The 20,825-nt window shown below is 36.4% G+C and overlaps 1 protein-coding gene and 1 long non-coding RNA gene across 8 annotated transcripts in view; one reads left to right on the forward strand and one right to left on the reverse strand.

Annotated features, from left to right (window-relative positions):
* Nucleotides 1-17,972, reverse strand: part of CFAP20DC (CFAP20 domain containing) — a 202,920-nt gene extending 184,948 nt beyond the window's left edge. For all 6 annotated transcript variants that reach the window (XM_072941589.1, XM_072941588.1, XM_072941585.1 and 3 more), the window contains exons 1-4: nt 17,610-17,972; nt 15,218-15,307; nt 12,681-12,774; nt 5,460-5,532 (exon numbers count right to left, since the gene is read on the reverse strand). In XM_072941589.1, the coding sequence (XP_072797690.1) occupies nt 5,460-5,532; nt 12,681-12,774; nt 15,218-15,307; nt 17,610-17,630 (278 nt within the window). In that variant the 5' untranslated portion in view covers nt 17,631-17,972. The remainder of the gene's footprint in view (nt 1-5,459; nt 5,533-12,680; nt 12,775-15,217; nt 15,308-17,609) is intronic.
* A 93-nt stretch (nt 17,973-18,065) lies between these two features.
* Nucleotides 18,066-20,825, forward strand: part of LOC140686579 (uncharacterized) — a 63,579-nt gene continuing 60,819 nt past the window's right edge. For both annotated transcript variants that reach the window (XR_012060409.1, XR_012060410.1), the window contains exon 1: nt 18,066-18,333. This is a non-coding gene — a long non-coding RNA (uncharacterized lncRNA). The remainder of the gene's footprint in view (nt 18,334-20,825) is intronic.

Raw genomic sequence — 20,825 nt, forward strand, 5'->3', positions numbered from 1 at the left:
TAGATAAAGACTGTGGCATCTGATTTATATACCTATCACATGTTATCCAAAACTTCCATACAAAGCCTATTTTAAGGCATGCAAATTTAATATATTATGAAAGTCAGTATGCAAAGCATCTTAAAGTGCTCTCTTTACTAATGCATGTAACAAAATATACTGATTATGCAAGCACATTTAATTGGATATAATTAAAATAATGAGATTTAAATACTGATGATTTTAAAAAGAAAAAATAGAAGTTAGAATTAGCCATGAGATGCATTCATAATGTTAATGAAACTTGGAGTGTTGTTATTACTTTAGTTTACAATACTTTTAGTTTAAAAAAGAGCAACCACTGGCCATTTTCGTCCAGTTCTAAACATACAGTTTCGGGATGTATTCACTCAGTGATAAGAAAGATTAACTTGGCTAATATAAGACCTGGATAACACCTTTTTTTACAAATAACTTAAGAGCTACATAGCAACTGCTATTTTCTTCAAAGGAAGGAATTAAAAAGACCAAAAAGATAAGAAAGAAAATTTTTCAGAGGAAGAGTTGTGCCTAGTAAATGGACACACTCTCAAAAGCTCTCACCAATGTCATTCTGACCTAAAGACATTAAATTTAGGTATTCTCTCAACTCTGGTGGCTTTCAAGTAGCTGAAGAAGACCAATGGCACGTGAAAAGAACAGATCTGCAGCTGTGAAGCCATATTCACTTTCCTTGGTTTAAAGTTTCAAAAGCGTCTACTGCCTCCAATATCACTAAAGAAGAGGAAGTAGGAACAAAATTCAATAGAGTAGAAGGACCTGAAACTTCTATTAAATTTTTCTTTTGACCACTTTGTCTAGTTCACTAACAATACCAAAAAAGTGATATAAGAGTAACTTTCATTAAATTACCCTGAGACTAAAGCTTTGTTTTATGAGTGTGTTTTAATTTTCCATGTTACAGAAATGGAAAAGGAAGCTTTAAGATGTGTATGAACTTAAACCTCCTAAAATTTTTTAGAGAAAAACCAACGTTTAAAAAAAAACAACACTGATTAGCTCTGGCAATTAAAATAAAAGAAAAAAAGTTCGCATTACCATTTACTGAAGAGGAAAATGAGACAGAATTTAAGTGTCCAGCCCAAAGGCATAAAACTAGGGGATAGAGCAAAAGGACAAAACAGAAACTCTGAAATGAGTACCATAAATCTTAAACCGGATTCTAGGTTAAAAACATTAAACTCTACTGATATAATTTCAAATTCAGACTATTGCAAAGAAGACATCACAAAAGATCAATTAAAATTTCTAAAGACTAGGGAGCCTTTTAAAGGTCTCTCTTTTTAAAGAATTTATTAGATTCCAAATGAAAGTAGTACTCCAAAGAGCTGAGGGCTCAACATGTGAAACCTTCTGGCAATAATATTCCCTAGGATTTGTAGGCTAAGAATCTCAAACTCTCCAAATAGCACATGACGCTCACCACTGGCTTTCATAGTGCTTTCATCCCATATATTGAAAAAGCTGGGTGAAAATGAGAAAAATAATGTCAATTCACCAGAGGCATCAACAGTACAAAATGTCTCTCAGAATTCACTGAGATAATTACAAAATCAGGATGGAGAAAGGAATTAATGCAGCTTAACAGTATTCAGTAAAATGAATGCAATTCCTGTCAAAAATACAATATTCCAAAATCATTTATTGTGATTGGCAGCATCAAATATAGTGAAATGGATTTCTATTTCAAGATGCAGTTGGTTCTTTTCCAAGAGCTCAGGTTCTTGGGGTTCCTCCTGTGCACCAGATGTCTGCCCCCAGGCTCTGAAACACCTAACAGCTTACACAGGGGAGCAATAGATTCCCACTGCCATAACAATGTGGTACAGAAGAGACCACGAAATGAAAGAAGTCTAAAAAATCTGTTGCTTATTAACTTTTAACTTCAGGTCAAACAGTGAGACACAAGTACACTAAAATACTTTGAAAATGAAAACTGGAACTAATAATAAGAAATAAGCAAATCAAAATGAAGGGTTTACTTGTAAAAAGCAAGAAAGGATATTTTCTTTTGTGGGTTGACACTGGAAGAGAGAAATAATGAGAGAATTCGGTTACTTCAATGTTAAAAATATACAGTAAACATTCCCTTTGTTCTACATGCAAAATGCAATGTGTTTGGATAATTTCTGGTCAGGTTATGTAACTCTGAAATCCACCTTACCCAAAGATGCAGGATTTTGAATAATTTGTAGGTGCTAAAGGGAAAAAAAGGCCTAGGTATGAACCAAAACAAAGAATCAATAAAGAAGTAAAATTGTTTCTTAGCTTTCATTTTTTAAAAAAAGTGTAGTATGTAATAGCCCTCATTTAAAAAAAAACAGTCACATTTGAGATGCAAAATATCAAAACAAAACAAACAAACAAAAAAAGATTTGGGTAAAATTCTTCCTTTAATTCTCAAGTATTTATCTCTTAAAAGGGCAATTACAAAAACAGAAGCTGCTCAGAATGAAAGATCTTTCCTTTCCTTCCTGGAATTCTGATGATAGGACTGCATTATGGAAAGCCCCTAAAGAAGATGCAGAAGGCTAACTACTTTCATCTTGTCCTAAGATTCAACTAAAATAACCCTACTACATACATAGGTATGCACAGTTAGAAAAACATCTACAAGTATGGCAGCATGGCATGGTGGTGCCACTGGCTCCCTTCCAGCAAGATGGATGAGTTCACAGATGAGTAGGAACAGGTGAGAGACGAGATTACACAGGAGTATTGAGGATTTGGGAGTTTGTCATTGATACAATGAAAATTCTATTTGGTTTTTAGAGAACAATCACTTTAGCTGAAGTGTGGCAATTATATTGGAAAAGGATAAGAGGAGAATCTGGGAAATCTACTGGGACATGCTAACAGTGGATCAGGGAAAACATGATGATGGTTTGGGACTAGGAGGGTAGTCATAGTGAAGAGAGGTATACAGATTCAAGGCAGACTGACACCCTAACATGGGATGCCTAACATAGGGGAGTATGAATAGCAGGAATTTAATAATTTGTTGACTGAGTGACTGCACAAGCAGAGCTGTTGCTAGTTCTAAGGCATCTACTAACCCACAGACTTATGACCCTCCCCTGAGCAGTATAATCATCCAGTGAACATGAGAGATGCAGGGAGATGTTGAAGGAATGATTACTAAATTCATAAACCAGCTAGCAAGACTACTTATGAAAAACTCTTGATGTGTAAGTGTATCTTTGTGAAACAAATCGCCCCTTCCATTCTGACAATGAACAATTTTAGAAGCCAGATATCCTTCTGCTATGTGACTTTCCAAGATGGTTAGAGAAATATATTATTTAAAGTAGCCTGGAGCTATGCTGCTCGAAACACAGTTAACACACTAAGGATGCTGATAGAAAAGTCTTTTCATTTAAGAAAAAGAAAAAGCTGTATTTAGAAACAATCAATACTCCTTATTCTACTTTCTTTCTTGTAAAAACATGGTCTCTATCATTACTTCCTAAAATAGCAAAATATTTTGATTATCTATTAGCAACAAATTCAAATGCAGAGTTCATACATTTTCTTATAATCTGATAAATTCACAAGGTCAGGAAGGAGAACGTTTCCCCCATGTTATTTAATAATTTCTACCTTTTGTCCATAAGACATTTATATTGCTAACACTATAAAACTAAACCACCTGGAAAATCCAAATGTTTGTCCATGTGGCTACGAGAACAAGAGAATCTATGATTATAGTCAATTGAATTCAGAATCTTACCATGAGTTTCATCATCCATGAAAATGTTTTCCCATCTTTTAAGAGACCAAGGGCATTAATCACAGGGTAACAAAGGGCTTACTTGTATCAGCTCCTCTCTTGCTAGGACTAAGTTAAACGCTAGATATCTATTGATTTGTCAATAATTAAAGCTTTATTATTAACTCAGTTAAAATAGTATATTGCTTGGGCTAGGGTAATAAGCTGAAGTGTGAGGGGACACAAATAGAGCATAATTTGGATAGTAAAAGGGTGCTCATCAGCAAAAGATTCTATTCCAAGTTTCAGCCAAGTGTCTTGCACAACTCTAATCAAAAAGCTACTACCGGCACCCCTACTACTGCTTCTGAAGAATCTCAACGTACAGATGGTAGAGATCAGAAGAGTAAGAGGGCTGGATTTGATTTCTATGTAAGGAACTTAATAACCTTAAAAATAAAATATAATGTGTCTTCTTCCATTCGGTAGGAAACCACTTCCCCCTACACTTAAAATAAAGCTTTATATGGTACTCTGTACCTTTAGAATGTCTTTAGAGTCTTGAAAAATGCTTTTTCTGCAGAACCAGAAAAATATACAGAAGAGCATCAGATGCTGCTTTGGTCCTATTACTCTAAGAACTACTTCAAAGAATCTTGGTGACCACGGCAGATGACAAGAGAAAATGTTAAAAGTTTACTAAGATTTAAAGTTGTATAAAATAAAGATATAAATTGTTTTATCTATCCTTTATCATTCAAGAAAACAAGACTGTATATATTATTAGCTAAAATTCATATTTTACCAACATACGCACAAATCAGTATTTTAATTCACATAAACAAAGATAAATTAATAAACTCAAATGTATGTTATTCCCATTTTACTCATTTTATTAAGAAAGCTCTTACTTTCTCTTAGTTTGCACCACGTAAGTAGTATAAAATTAACTTCATTAATAGGAAAAGTCACTAATTCCAGCAGGAAAAAAATAAAAGACTAACCTTTGACCTTGGACAACTACTAATTACCAAAAAAAAAAAAATTAAAAAATAGCATATCTTAGATGTAATGATTCACTTAGAGTATACAAATTTATTAATAAAATCTCAAAACAATATTCTATTTTGTATGAGTAGACAAATCAAATGTTATTTTCATTTTCAGAATCATCTCAGACAACAGCTCAACCAAGTAAAATTTGTATATTCTCATTTTTGCTAAACAATCTGTTCACGGCAAAGCCATGTAAAACAAATATATTCCAAGCCATCTATATGTAAACAGAAAGGACCAATATTTCTAAACTAAAGTAAATAACATTAAAATGAAGTATTTCAATTAACTTTAAGACAAACACAGTTTCTAACTGTAGATAGTACAAAACATAACATCACCCCCTCATCTGAATCAAAAATCTCAAACTTTGGATTACTTATTTTTTCAAGTTATAGGCTGCTTACTGTCAGATTCAGAACCCCTTGATATTTTCTTTACCAGACGAAATTTGCTTTATTCCCTTAGGGAAATGCCAGACTACAGTATATCTGAGAAATACTATTAAATTAGTTTAATTACTTCATGTCGACTTGATAAGTCACTGCACTTTAATGCAAAAACTGCCACTCGTAATTAATGACTGTTCATACTGCTTCGATTGATCAAATGTCTAATATACATGAAATATTGAAAGAAGTTCTGTATATCTTACAGCAATTCGGTGGAGAAGTCTTGTCCCACGGGTATGTAAATCTGAAGTACAAGAAACCTCTGGATCAGTCCAACTAAAATGAAAGGGGAAAAATATACATTTATATGTCTAAACCATTTATATGTACATATAAACAAACACAATCACATGCCATCAACAAGCTGAAGCTTTTAGCACTTCAGAAATATACAAAACTGCAGTAGCACTACCTCTGAGTTACAACCTCATTATGAAAGCAAAAAATTTGATGAAACCAAATCAAACTCTAACAACAAATGTTGCCTTTAAAGTCTCATCTGTGGGCTTGGTGAGATTTTTATGAAAATTTAAAAATGAATAAGCTTTTATTTACTATTTTTATTAGGCTGCAAGAGTGTATGCATAGAATGACATTCAATAGACACATATGAATCTGAACTACAGATTCTCATTAAGGTGGTCATAAAAGCATTGGGCAATTATTTTTATATACTGACAATTTTAACTGTATTTAACAACTCAACAAAAAACAATAGATCAAATAAGGATTTTAATTATGACAACTACAACTGAAGGTCTGATGAGGCATATCTAATTCATATGGTTTTAAATGTGTCTACAATGAGATGGATGGAGGAACATATTATCATTTATAACACCTTTTGCTAAATTAACATACTTTCTTTAATTTAATGCTCACAAATTAAGAACTGATAGCTTTTACTCCCCATCACCAGCTTCATCTGGATTAAAAATACTTGGAGAAAGACCTATGGTGCTTTTGATAACTGAAGTCTATAACTGCTTCAAAAATCAACTGATTTCATATTATCTCGTCAGATCCATTCACTTAATTTCTTTCCTCTTAGCTTTTGAACTTTTGTGTGATGTCTCAATTACAATGCTGTTAATTGACGTTTTAGTATCACTTTCTCCCAAAATATGCCCCTTAGGGACTTCCTTCTGTAGGTGGAACATTGGGTAGGAAATGGAGATGTCTTGATATATCTGTGAATCTCTCCTACAAATCTAATAGTACAGGCCAACATGTGGATGAAAGACCTCTAAGGAAGGCAACTGGTCTAAAACACATGCCATTCTATTTATTCCAACTTAGTAGGCTTACCAAATTTAAGTATTTTAAATAACACTACGTGTTTGGATAGTCTATATATGAAGATTTGGTTTATAACTCTTACAGTGAAATGTTTTGTAACATTCCTGAACAACTTAAACAGTTCCTATATTGCACCCAAAATTTAGTTTCTAAACAATAAACATACTTGATCAAATATGCTTAATCTTTTTAAAATCAAACACACAAGGATAACTTATACTTAAAACACTAAGCTTATAAATGGCACCAAAGAGCCATCAGCAGAGTAAGCAACATACTGAAAATAGGAGTAATAGCTTTTGACCTTAGAAAATTCCCTGGAATCAGATTTTACCATATTTATGGGAAAAGTCAACAAGGCAACCAGAGTCCTGGACTACAAAACCAAAGTGAGATACTGAAATGAAACCAACCTAAATAAACCACCATTAATCAATCCCTCTCTTGCAGCTTCCATTGATTGGCCCCTGCAGTTTTTTTTCACCACACAAACGCCTCCATGAATAGAACTGAGAGAGCACCGGGATAAATGATATCAGTCATTACAAAAGGTCCCTAATTCATGTCACAAATCTCACTGAATCAGCACAGTTCTCTTCAAACACAAAGAGCTACACATATAGGGCATTTTTATATGAACATTTTTAGATATGAAAGATGCCTACCCTCAAAAAAAGAAAGCTTTGTAATTCAACTCTCTCACATACAGAAGTCCTAGTTTCCAAAAGGCTTCACTTTTAAGATTAAAAGAAGCATGACAATACCATATGGTGATGATCCGACACAGAAAAAAGTACTTTAATAATGTTTGACATACACGGATCCTATGTGTCAGAAATGTTAAACTCTAGAGAAACACTTTTTTTTCTAGTGGCCTAGTAAATTTAAACAGACTCTTCATGTCCACATTATATTTAAAGTCACTCTAAGTAATGTTGAATGTGGAACTACTGTTAATCAAAAAATGCCCATCCAGTACATAAAGTTCATAAAAAATTAGTCTTTTACTGAAATATGCAGGTTTCTGCAGTTTTATAATCTGTTCTCTGCTTGAGACAAGCTACCTCTATTTTTTAAGGAATCAGATCTTTTCTTATTTTGAATATTTTAAGATATATTTACCTGGTAAAACACCATTAGATTTTAAAGAAATTGTTTTACAATAGTTTCATTAGAGCAAACAACAGTTCTACACCTCAATATACATTTTGCAAGTGTTACACTATCCAAAGAGTTGGGACTAGACCACAGTACAGTAATCCTTTACAAGTAACCTGATAAATCATGACTGAAGGTATTTCCTGGTTCCTACTGCAGCCTTGGCACAAACAGCACACTATTGTGCACCTTTCTCACTGTAACACAGAAAAGAGAAAACAGTAATGCCTTCCCTAGGCATTATTCCATATCCCTTGGACAAATCAGAAAATCTGTTTGTGCCCTTTTATTTTTCATGTGTAAAATTGGGTTGATAATTTACATTGATCTCTCACAGGATCATTTGTACAGATTAAATTAGATCTATCATTCAATAAAGATTTATTGAGCATTTACTACATGCAAGACTTATTGCTGAAGTTTTGTAATGAATAAGACAGACATGGTCTCTAAATTCTTGGAACTTATATTCTAGTTCCATGAAGAAGAAGGTCAGGGTGTAAGAAAGCATATAATCCTGGGTCCTTGGGAGGAAGAGGATGATGAGTGAAGGTTTTTTTAAAGAAATAACATCAGAATTCAGCTGGGAAGAATAAGCAGAGATTGACTGGACAAGGAAGATAGGAGTAGAAGAGAGGAAAAAATACAGGGAAAGGGACTACTCCATCATGTGATGGAAAAGGCCATAATGGATTAGATGAACTTAAGGCTTAAAAGGCTACTAGAAGAGACAGAAGAAAAGAAGCAGCAGGGGGGAAGTCTGGCAAATAGCTAGGAACTGAATCATGCAGAGCCTTGAAAGCCATGCGAAGGATACAAATCAACCTAAAATCAATGGGAAGCCATTCATACATTCACTCATTTATTTAACAAAGATTTATTGAATGTCAACTATGTGCCAGGCACTGTTCTAGGTGAACAAAATAGACCAAATTTCTGTGCTGGTGGGCCTTAGTTTCTGGTGATGGTGAGAAAAACAATAGAAGAACGTAAAAAACAACATGTCAAATTGTGATAAGCACTATAGGAAAAGGTAGAGCAGGGTAAAAGGGATCAAGAATGGGCAAAGGATATAAAGTACAGTTCTCATTTAAGTACAGGTCAGGGTGGCTCCTCACTGAGAAGGTGACATGTCATTTTGGTAAAGGCCTGAAGAAGAGGAGAGAGTAAGCCATGTAGCTATTGGGGAAAAGAAAGCCCTAGGTAGAGGGTACAGCCTGTGCATAGGTGCTAAGGTGCTAAGGTCCCAGAGTATGGTTGAAAACAGTAAGGAGACCTGTATGGTTGGAGTAGAGTGAACAAGGGGAAGAGTAAGAGGACATAAGGTCAGAGAATTAAGAGGGTGGCAGACCCTGCAGTGTCCTATAGATTTTTGGGTTTTTACTCTGAGAGAGATGGAGTATTTTCAGCAGAAGAGTGCCTTATTTAAAAGTATTATTCTAGCTGCTAAGTTGACAACGAACTATAGGGAGGCAAGTCAGAAGCAGGAACATAAGTTAGATTACTGCAATCATCGAAGCATGAGATAATGGTGGCCTGGACCAGGGCAGTAGCATTGGAGGTGGCAAGAAGCAGTCAGATTCTGAATCTAATTTAAAGATAAGAGCCAACAAGATTTCCTTGATAGTTAAGTGAAGAGAAGGAAAAATTAAGCTGATTTAAGAGTTTTTGGTCTGAGTACCCAATAAGACAAGTTGCTAACAACTGAGATGGGGCAGTCTGCAGGAGGAGGAGGAAAAATTTCTAGGGTAAAGCTATCCAAGTAGAAATGTAGAGTAAGCAACTAACATAGAAGTCTGGAGTTTGAGAGAATAGTTAGAGACGGAAATGTAAGCTGGTATAAAACAGAGATAGTATTTAAAGCCACGAGACTAGAGCCCAAAACCAAGAGCCAAGGGAGTAATGTCATTCAGGGCCAAAAAGGTCAAGGACTGAGTCTAAAGCCACTGCAGCATTAAGTTGGGTTGGGGAGAAGAAAAAGAACCATGAAGACTAAGAAGAAAGACCAATGAAGAAGAAAAAACTAGGAGTGTGAGCACCCTGAAAGATGAGTGGAGAAAGTAGTATATCAAGGATCACTTTGTCAAATATCTGATATGTTAAGACCGATGAGGGCTGAGAAATGGCCATGGATTGAGGAATATAGAGATCATTAGTGACCTTGACAAGAAAACTATCAGTAGAGTGGTGAAGTCAAAGCCACTGAAGGGTTTTAGACAGAGGAAATCATAATGAGTTTATCAAAAAAAAAAAAAATACCAAACTTGTGGCAGGGGGAGGCTGAGGGGAACCTCATAAAGACGACCTCATCCACCAGAGCAGCTGGAACTTAAATCAATACAAGGCTTCAGAGATGCTGATCCCGAGAGACACACCATTTGGTTTGGATGCCATATGCAAAGAAAACAATGATTTTAAACATGAGCCTCAAACAGAAAGTCCCGGGGCAGACCATTCAAATGATAGATGTCTACGCGTAACAGAGCTGCTTCTCATACGGGCAACTCTATACAACACATTACAGAATTAAGAGCAGCAAGGATCTATTTACTTAACTGGCTAATGATTTAGAAGTCTCATTATCAAGGCCAACTGCTTACAATCAGAAATTATAATCTAAATTTTTATAGTTTCTTAGCATGGCAAGTTTAACAAAATTACTAAACACCAACTATATATGATACATTATAAGTTAGGGGTACAAAGTAGATGATACAAGATTCCTGCCCTGGAGATCTGATAATCAATATCACACTTTCCCTCATTTGATAAGTTGCAGAGTTAAAAAAAAGTCTGATATATTTAGAGATGCTCAAATATAATTCAGAAATATTACTATTTAAAATGAAAAGTTAAAAATACTGAATTTCATTATTAGACTTCCATCATAGGTACTTAATATAGTAGGAAATATATATGAGATACTTAATGTCACATATGCATAAATAAAGTGGATGTTTATTCTTAAAATAGGAATACATAATGGTAATTGAACTTAATTTAGAAATGTTAACTGAAAGCCAATTCTCTATTCAAGGCATGACATTAAATTTAAATTTAACCATAACAACTTCACATAGAAGGTCATTTTATACAAGTGAAAATAACTAAATTTCCATCACCAGAAATTCCAAATAATTAATCTTAAAGGCATTAGTACAGGGCAAACTATATAAACTGTTTCATTTGTTGCAGTGCTGCATATGCTATAAAAAAAGCCAGATTAATTTTTAATTACAGGGCATTGAACAAGAAATACATTAAAAGATTCTTCTGCTTCTTCCAATTAAAACTATCATCTTTCCATTTTTTAAATAGCAATTATAACACATTAAATTTATTTTATTTCTTTAAAAACTTAGATAAAAGTAGGAAAGGGGAACTTGTCTTTAATCACTAAGCCTTTGGTAGAAGAGAAATCTTTCTTTAAAGCCAACTAAGAAAGGTTACTAGAAGTGATTTGATTTTGTCAGTAACATCATCAGGTACATAGATGCTGAAGGCATTACATGGAGGTAGAGGCCAACAACAAGAAAACAACAAAAGGATACTAGTTTACCACAAAGTCATGTTCCTGCACATCAAATGCATCTGTTTCACAAAGTCAATATTCTTAAAAAAGAGGGACCATGTTGTCTGTTAAGAAAGATGACCTACAGTTTCATATGTTTTCCTCACTCGTCTTGGTTCTCCTCATCTATTAGTATAAATTTATGCAGAAAGGAAGAAAATTCTGCTATTATAAAAAGGGAACTATGAGGAAATCATTATTTTAAAATGATAGTAGTAAATATTCTTAAATAAAAATTCTTGTAACAATGAATACCCCTTCTCTTTGAGGTTCTGTTTCTTATTTTATTTGGAAAGATACTACTTTAAAATAAACCATCTTCCATTTATAATTTCTGAGGCTTAGTTTATGTCCTAGAAATCTAAACTAAGCATTTAGTAGCTTGAAATGGTAGATAAAACACAGAGCCTATCAAAGTCTAGAAACCTGAATTAAAATGAGCAAATCTGATATCAAGAACAGGACTTTTCATAGTACTTGGTATGCAATAGGTATTCAATAAATGTTCTTTAAAAATGAAGGAAGAAGTAAATAATGAATGCAAAAATTACTGGATAACTGGTTACTTACATTTGCCAAATCACCCAAAATCTACAGTTAAACTTAAGACAAAGTTGATGAAAATCTGATTAATCATTTTGATGAACTACATTTCTTAAATCACATCAGTGTATGCAAAGCCTAATTTGGTGGGAGAGCCTTGAATTTTAACCCCAGATCTGCCAATAACTGTGCTTTTGATAGTAAATTTAGGTGATCTCTCAGAGTTCCTTCTGCTTTAAAATGCTAACCTAACGTCCAAAGTAGGTAAGAATTGAAATCTAGTCTTTGCGTTTTTGTTAAATCACATATTCATATCTTTACTTATTAGATATTAATATTGATAAAGGTATATAAGTTGATATGTTACTAAATAATGCCTTTTATAGTATTTTACATAAACTTCTTCTCACAAATAAATTTCCTATAATTTAGGAACTGATGAGTTTATTTCAAAACTTAGCCTTAACTACCTGATCTCCTGATGAGGAACCAACCTTAGTGTGTTCATCTGTAAAAGAGCTATTGTGAAGATTAAAAGAGTTTATAAATATGAAATGCTTCGAAAGTCACTGGCACACAGTAAGCGCTTGATAAATATCATTGCTATTCTAACTAATGGCTATTGAATAATATTCTAAATCTTCTTTGAAATACAAGCAGATTTCTAATAAACAATGAAGCAGAATATATTTTCAAAAGCCTGGCATAGGTTACTTTCTCAATGGAAAAAAAAATCTTATCACTTTACATAAACAGATGTCAGTAAAAGTCAAACTAACATGTCTGTTTATGAGAGTTAAAAGTATAACTTTAAGCATCAAATGTTAGCTTCAATATTAAAAATCTTACTCACGGATTTGCTTATTCTCCTTTGGTAACTGAATTTTACTTGTTAGGCTGCTGCCTTCCAGGATGAACACAAAACTTTTAACTTCTTTATCAAATTCCTACAGAACAAAAATGAAGACAGTGGTATTGAAGCATATCTTATTTGGCATTTATTATAAAATATGAGAAGCAAATGCACAGGAAAAAAAGGCCTACACTCAAAATACTTAAAAATAGGCTCATATCTTGACCGTACTCTCACAATGAGACTTACTGAGAACTGGAAAACAGCAGCCACACTTAGCCACTTGGCAACTCTATTGTATCAAGACACTTCTCCAACTGATAAGTTCTCCAACTTCAGGGATTCCCAAGTTAGTAATTTAGAGTTTGTGTAGTTACCTTTCCCCTCCTTTAATCTGTGTATTTCTGTCTAATAGCATGGGCTGAACACCATTTACTGTTAACAGTATGACAAACCATCTAATCTATGTTGTATCCAGTCTGGAAGTTCCTTGGTTTCAAGCCAAGACTCATACAGAATTAATCACTGCCTTATTTTATTAGTAGTGCTCTAACTTGAAGTTCTATACATTATTTACTTAAAATCAGTATGAATTAAAGTGTTACAATTAAGGTTACCTGAAAAACGAACAGAAACAGAACAAATCTGGAAATGAAAAACTTCTTATTCATGGCAGTCCAATTCCCATCAGTCAAAGTGCTAACATAAATGATTATTTTTTTAATGTTGCAGCAAATTTCTAATCTTTAAATATAAGAACCCCTTTTTCACAATAAAACATTTCATAGATTCTCCCACTATTCCTTTTTGTATATGTTAAGAATTGTAACTATTGACTGCTAGGAATTAAGTAAAATTTAAATAAATTTGTATTAAATCCATCACAATAGTATCTCTTATGTATTTGAAATGAACACACATACATCAAGCATATTATTTATTCCATCCATACACAAGTTGGGCATATACTAAAACCTTTCAACAGCTGACCAAAATCTTCAACATGCCCATAAACCCCTGGGTAGTCCAGCCCCTGCTCGGCTTTTCAAACCTCATCTCCTACCTCCCACTCTTTCTTACTCTGCTTTCTAGCCTCAGGAGCCTTCTAGCAGTTGCTTAAAAATCCTAAGCTCTCTCTAAAGCAAGAATTTTGTACCTGCTTTTCTCTTTCCCTGAAATGCTCTTCTCTCTACCAGCTCCAATCTGGAATCTAGTTAGCTCTTAGAGATCAATTATCATTTCCTGAGGGAAGACTTTCCTAATCTCTCCGCTTTATACCCTCACAACACCATTTATCTCAAGTTATAGTAAGAGTTATATAATTTATAGTATGAGTTATATAATTTTGAGCAAGTCACTTACCCTCACCATGCTTCCGTTTTATTATCTGTGAGACACACAAAAATGTCTCTCTCACAATGTTATTACATAGATTACATAACATGTAATGTGCCCAATCCTGTGGTTAGTAAACACTAAGCACAATTAATAAAAGCTTTAAAAAATAATCCATAGAACAAGGTCCCTAAAAAGGCATTTTTCTCTCAGTTGTACAGGAGTGAAGAGAAAAGGATAGGGGAGGATGCAGATTTCTAGATCTGGTGGCAGCGAGCAGAGGTAGCTTCTACCTGATGGCATCGTTTTTCCTTGTGAAATAGAGGGTGAAGTCTTTTGCTGAGTGAGTGAGAAGACCCTGTCCTGGGTGTGGGTTGGGAGTTAGATGAAAACCATCATTTTAGAGACTAAGAGATCAGGAGAATTTTCTGGGCTGCCCATGTTGAATTTATAGGAGTATCGATCAGAGACTAGACATTTTTTCCAAACGTATTGAGAAGCCCAGATGCAGGCACAGAAGAGAGATAACTGGGGACTCAGAAATGGCTGGCATTTGCTAGGCAGGCATGATGAAAGGACAGGGAGCAGGGGCATTCAAGCTCTTGACTGGGAAGTGAGTGAAATTATGCACCATGGATTCTAGGCTGGAGAGAACAGAAAGTGAAGACAGAGAAGATAGATAAAACTAAACACGGGGAAGAAGTAAAACGGTCAATAACCTAAGGGTCTCAGTTAGGTTGAAGAACAAATATAGTGGGAGTAACTAGGTGAGCAACATTAAGAATTGAAGACTGGGCTCAGATAGGGATGTCTCGAGGTCTCACTTAGTAATTTCAGAGGCCCTGCCGTTTTCGGTGATAAGGTACAAAGTAGCACGGTGGGAAAGGGTGCTGAAGTGGAAGGAAAGAAGTAATTAAAGATGAAGAAGTCAAGAAACTGAGAAGCTGGCATCTTTACAGATACTGAAATCACCTAAAACAAGAACAGGACTTGGCACACAGAAATGGGTTATGAACTCTGTGCCAAAGTTTTTAACAACTGAGGAGGGGTGTCTGACAGGACTGCAGCCAATAATGTCATGAAAGTGTTCTGAAGTGAATGAACAGGGAAACTGGTTTTGAAATCTTACCAAGCCCTTTTTGTTACAGCCTTCACTCTCATTTCTTTCTGGGATTTAGGTGGCTCTAACTTTTAACACTTACTTTCCAAATCACAGATGGACTGCCAAGGATCTTCCATTTTGCTCCAGGATTTTTTCCCTGAGCACTGAAGACTTCAACAAATGCACCTCCCTAGAAAACAAAAATGAAATATTTAAATTAAAAATGTAAGACAATGCTAAGGAGGAAATACTATCCACCACGTAGTCTATAACCACTGTTTCAGGCATCTGTCAGTTTAGATCTGGGAGGAACTATTATCCCTGCTATTACTCCTAATTTATACCTTGATTGTATCTAAACCATAACCTGGATTAATGGATTAAGGAATTTTTTTATTAAAGCATGATAAACATTAGATAAATCATGCCATATAAACCTTACAGTCTCTCAGTGTAAGGTTCATTTACTTCATGTGTATAGAGCATGCTTACAAAATATTCTATTCAACAAAAACTAAAGGGTTTAAACTCAACTCTCAAGCCAGGATAATAAATTCTGATAATTATCTCTGGGTACAAGCTTTTTAGTCATACTAACCGCAGCACCAATATCAGATTTGCCATTTATTAACTATCTGGCCTTGGAGTTATTTAACCTCTTGGTTCTCCAACTGTAAAATGGGCTTTTAGATTACATAGGATAGTAAACATAAACCACCAAGCACAATACCTTGAACATAGCAAGGGCCCATTAGTGCCAGCAATGATTATTCAAAAAAAAAAAAAACAAGAGGGCAAATTGGATAGTTTACTACTTTGTCAATAAAAAATTCTTGGAAGGGATTTGGAAAGGGAGTGATTCTTACTTTGAGGATTCCTATAAGATTTTTTTAAACATATTTGATACAAATTAATTTGGAGACCTATAAAATCTGTACAAGAAAAACAGAATCATTTCTACAGACAGGCTACATGTTCCCTATTGTAAACCTGAGAATATGGAGGGAACTGCTCATGAAAAAAAAACACTAAACATGTACTGAATGTCTGTAAGTTTTAATTATAAAAGAGAATTAAACAAGATGATTGTCTCTGAGGAAGTTTATTGCAAAACACTGAGGATCTGAAATGAAACTAAATATCATTTTCTTTATGGCCTGCTTGAATTACAAGCAGCACATGAGCAAATTTGATTTTTGTGAAGATTTTCCAGCTTTTTTCTCAATAATACAAAGATATTTTTGCTTCTGAGTTTTAACACATAATCACTTGAAAGTAAGACATTTAATTTCTTCCTTCTTATGTGAAAATTGTGTGAAATAGCTTCTGGGGTCAGGTCATAATTCACTATGAATTTTAAATTTGAGGAATTTTTTAAAGGGAAAAATCCTTACATCTGGTGAGACAGGAACCCTCCCCCCTTTTCTTTCTGCTATCTCCTGTTTTCCAAGTTTCCCACAGTGGCATATGCTTTTTTTTTTATAACAATATATTTTACTTGTATTAAGTGAAAAAGTAAAATTGTCCTAACGCATTTAATGACATCAAATACAATAGAAGAAAGAGAACTGCAGAATAGTCTGAGGACACCCATAAGAAGGCAGGCAGTATTTGGTGAAGAGGAAGAAGCAATCAAGAGGTGACCAGCGGAGGACTGTTCCAGCACAGGGACAACATTGTTCATAACAGCAGTACTTGGATGGCAAACAGACTGTAAATGAAGAGTAACCTCAAGTAGAGTTAGGTGGGGAGGGCAGAAGACTAGAGCCAAGGAAAAGTTGGGACAGGCCCACTGAGGTGAGGAAAGCAGGAGAGCTTTGGAGACAGTCTAGGATACTCAAGGTGACTGAGGAAGATCCAGGAGCAGTTTCCCTCAGTGTGATCTTTGCATCACCTGCATCAGAATCAGTTGGAGGAAGCTGCTCCAAAGGTAAATTAACTGGCCCCCATCTAGAGATTCTGACTCGCTAGACTGGGGGTGAGGGTCAGGAAACGTGCATTTTTCACAAGTACTCCCAAGTGATCCTAACAAACTCCCCTGTTTCAGAATCACTGACATCCAGTTTTGGGGGAAAAGAAAATAGCACATGGCCAAAGTGCTTATTTTCTTTCTTGGCTTAACCGATTCATTCATTCATTCACACATTCCATCTCTCCCGAATAGCTGAGTTACCAGTGTGCATCAAGTTATTGTTAAAACTCAAGATTTATGGGTCTTGCCCTCAAGTTTCTGACTGAAAAGGTCTAGTTGGGGTTTAAGAACACCTTTGAGAAGCACTGAGCTGGAGGCTGAACAAAAGTAAACCATATGCCCACACGTCGGTTCTTTTCATTCCTTTTTGGGTGACGACCACTGTCCATTAGTCCCTTCTTACCCAAAAAAAGACAGTATTATTGGGGAGGGGGGAATGTCTTTGTCCTCACCCCGAACATGAGCTACCTCACTTAAGAGGAGAAAGCTACAGACAGGTTGAAGAGCCCTTTCGGATTACCTGGTACTCATTTTTGAACATTCCCGCAGGGGGCCCGAGGCTTGGGGGACACGGAGTTCAGGGCTTCCAGCGGGTGGCGTGACCCTGACGGCTGGAAATCGGCAGGCGGGAATCCCGGAGCCCGACGGGCGGGGAAGCCCTTCGTGCTTGGCCCCGACTCGGCCAGGCTCTTCTCAACCCCCGGTCAGCTCCACTTCAGGACCCCGACTCGAACCATGCCGGGGTCTGGGAGGGTACGGCTGCCTGGGCGGGCTCGCGGAGGGCTCCGGGTGGCCCCGGGGGAGTGACTGTGTGCGTAACCTACGTGACAAGACGCCCGGACGCCGAGCCTCCGACAACCGCCCGCCCGCTCGCCTGCCGGGGAAAGGCGGGCCCGCTCCCGCCCCCGCCCCGCCCCGCTCCGCTCCCGAATCCGATCGGAAAGGGGCGGGGCCGAGGCTCCGACCGCGCCCATTGGCTCCTAAGAGGCGCCTGCGCGTTGGGCTGTTTGGGCTTCACGCGGACGGACACGTGAGGCTCCGCCGTGACGTACGAGTTGCCCAGGCAACTGAGGGGAAAGGATGGACGGTCAAACCTGTGATTCGCGCTTTCTATAGGTCGTGACCTGTGTCTGCAAAAAAGCCTAAACTTAACCTGGTTTAAAAACTACCACAAGTGCTGGCCTCTTCTAGAAGACCTGTCACGTCGATTTTGCCTTTCTTTGTTGTGTTTACAACAATAACTGGTAGGTTGCTGAAGGAAAAATGTCATTTCCAAGATAAGTTTACAAAAAGAGTCTGATTTCTTGGACTCCTCATGTGGCCTTTTTAAAGGTGGTTTCCAAATTTGGCGTTGTTGAGGTAGTAGAAGGGTCGGGCAGCCCCTTCCGTTGCTTCAGAAAGCCCAAGGAGGTAGGAGTATTTACTTAAGGTCACTGAACAAGTTAAAAAGCCAGATTGTTTTTTGCTCGAAATAACTACGTACGTTATTGAGCCAGGCGCTCTCTTAAATATTTGGTTACTTTATTTAGTTTCTATGTCAGAACCATTCGAACAATATAGGTATTATTGTCAGGTTTTAGTTGAGAAACTGTGGCTATGCAAGGTAACATATGTTGCCCCAGCTCTCTGCCCAATAAGTGATGGAGCTGGTTTGGATCTTGTGTCTGTTGCTGTACTCAGAGTTCAGTTAAGTCAGTGGCACATGTTTGTTACTATTATTATTGTTATTGTTATTGTTATTATACAGGTTATTATTATCAGGTACCATGTATGGAGCCGATGGAGCCCCTACCAAGTGGTTGACAGGTTCACAACCCTGTGAGGTAAAGGTTAGTTTCCTTTCAGTTGAAAATACTGAGGTTCAGAGTTGATTAGGGATTTACTCGAGGGTGCAGTGTTGACTTTTGGTTCTGGCTGAGCCTGGTATCTTTCTAATTCACCCAAAAGTCTTAAATATATTATAGCTGAAGAGAAACCCACAACTTTATCCTATGTTATTTTCTTTCTACCCCCTCATCATTATCTGAATTTATTTATCCTCTGTCTTTAGCTATTGGAAGATAAATTCTAAGGGGGCAAGGACTTCTGTGTTCGTTATTTCCCATGTCCTAGAGTAGTGCTTTGCACACTGCAGGTATTATATAAACACGTATTTGTTGATCAAATTAAAGGCACTGTTACTTCAAACTCACCATGTCCAAAACAAAACTTCTCCAAACCTGGGTCTTTTGTATCCTTTCCAGTCTCATTAATATCACAGTGCTTCCTGCTTCCTCACTTCCTGTGATGGGCAGCCTCTGAACTGGCCTCCAATGATCTCCATCTTCTGATATGCGTGCCTTATGTAGTCTTCTGTGTGTGGACTGGACTTAGTGACTCGCTTCTAATGAATATAGTATGGCAAAAGTGCTGAGATGCCATTTCCAAGATAAGACTACAAAAAGACTCTGATTTCCTTCCTGCTTGCCTTCTTTCACTCCCTTGCTCTGGTTCCCCTCTCCCACCCCTCAACTTCCTCCATCTTCACTCTGAAGGAAGCAAGTCTCTATATTGTAAGTAGTCCCTTGGAGAAGTCTGCATGGCAAGGAACTAATGTCTCTGGCCAACAATCAATGAGGACTTCAGACTTAATAACAGCCATATGAGTGGGCTTGGAAGTGAATCCTTCCCTAGTTGAGCCTTAAGGTGACTGCATCTGTAGTCAACACTGTAACTGCAGCTCAGGAAGCCTGGGTCAGAGGCACCCAGCTAAGTTGTACCCTGATTCAGGACCCACAGAAATTGAGATAATTATTGTAAATTGCTAAGATTTGGGGTAATTTTTTACACAGCAATAGATAACTAATATACTTTCATATGCAAACCATTACCTAAACCTATTCGTTTTATCTAATTACTTCTAAAAAAAAAAAGTACCTTCCCTCCATTGTTGTCTATGCTCTGATTTACCTATGGGCTTCTCTTCTCTGAACTACTGTAATAGCCTACTAATTCACACACTTTGCTGATCCCCTTTTAAATCTATCTCTGTGTTGCATCATCTTTATAAAACACAAATCCAATCATATCAGTCCCCTGCTCCTAACCCTTTGGTGGCTATAGAGCTTGCCTGCCTCTCCAGTTTCATTGTAAGTTATGTGGCCCCCTTCATTTCAGTAACATTGAGGGGTTTTTTAGTTGTTCATGTTCAGCATGTTTACTTCTAGCATAAGACCTTTGAACTGTTCTCTTGTATGAGTTACTTCTCCCTTCTTTCTTTGGTTAAGGCCCACTTATCCTATGAACACAGAATTTATATCAAGGGTCTCTTTCTCAGGGACTCCTTCTCTGGTCTCCCAGACTTGATCAGATTCCCCCTACTTGTATATTCTCATAGCACCTTAGCTGTTAGCATTATTAAAAGCAGTTATGAAATTTTTTATGTGTTTGTAATATTGACCATCTCTGTTGGACTGTAGAGTTCAAGAGAGCAGAGTCCATGCCTGTTTTGTTTACCCTTGAATCCCTAGTGCTTGATATACTACTTCTACTTTGTACCTGGCATAACTAAATAGTAATATAATATATGAGTGAATGAAGGCAGGAAGAAGTGAGAGAAGAATAAATTCTTAAAAGACAGCCGTAGGTTTTGGTGTTGAAAAAACAAGAAGCAAGTAATTGGAAACATATTAAGGTGAAAGAGTAAATTAATAACTTCAATTTATTCTTGGAAAAACTAGTTACAAGGCTGAAGTGA

Source organism: Vicugna pacos, chromosome 17, assembly GCF_048564905.1.
Source record: "Vicugna pacos chromosome 17, VicPac4, whole genome shotgun sequence".
NCBI lineage: Eukaryota > Metazoa > Chordata > Mammalia > Artiodactyla > Camelidae > Vicugna > Vicugna pacos.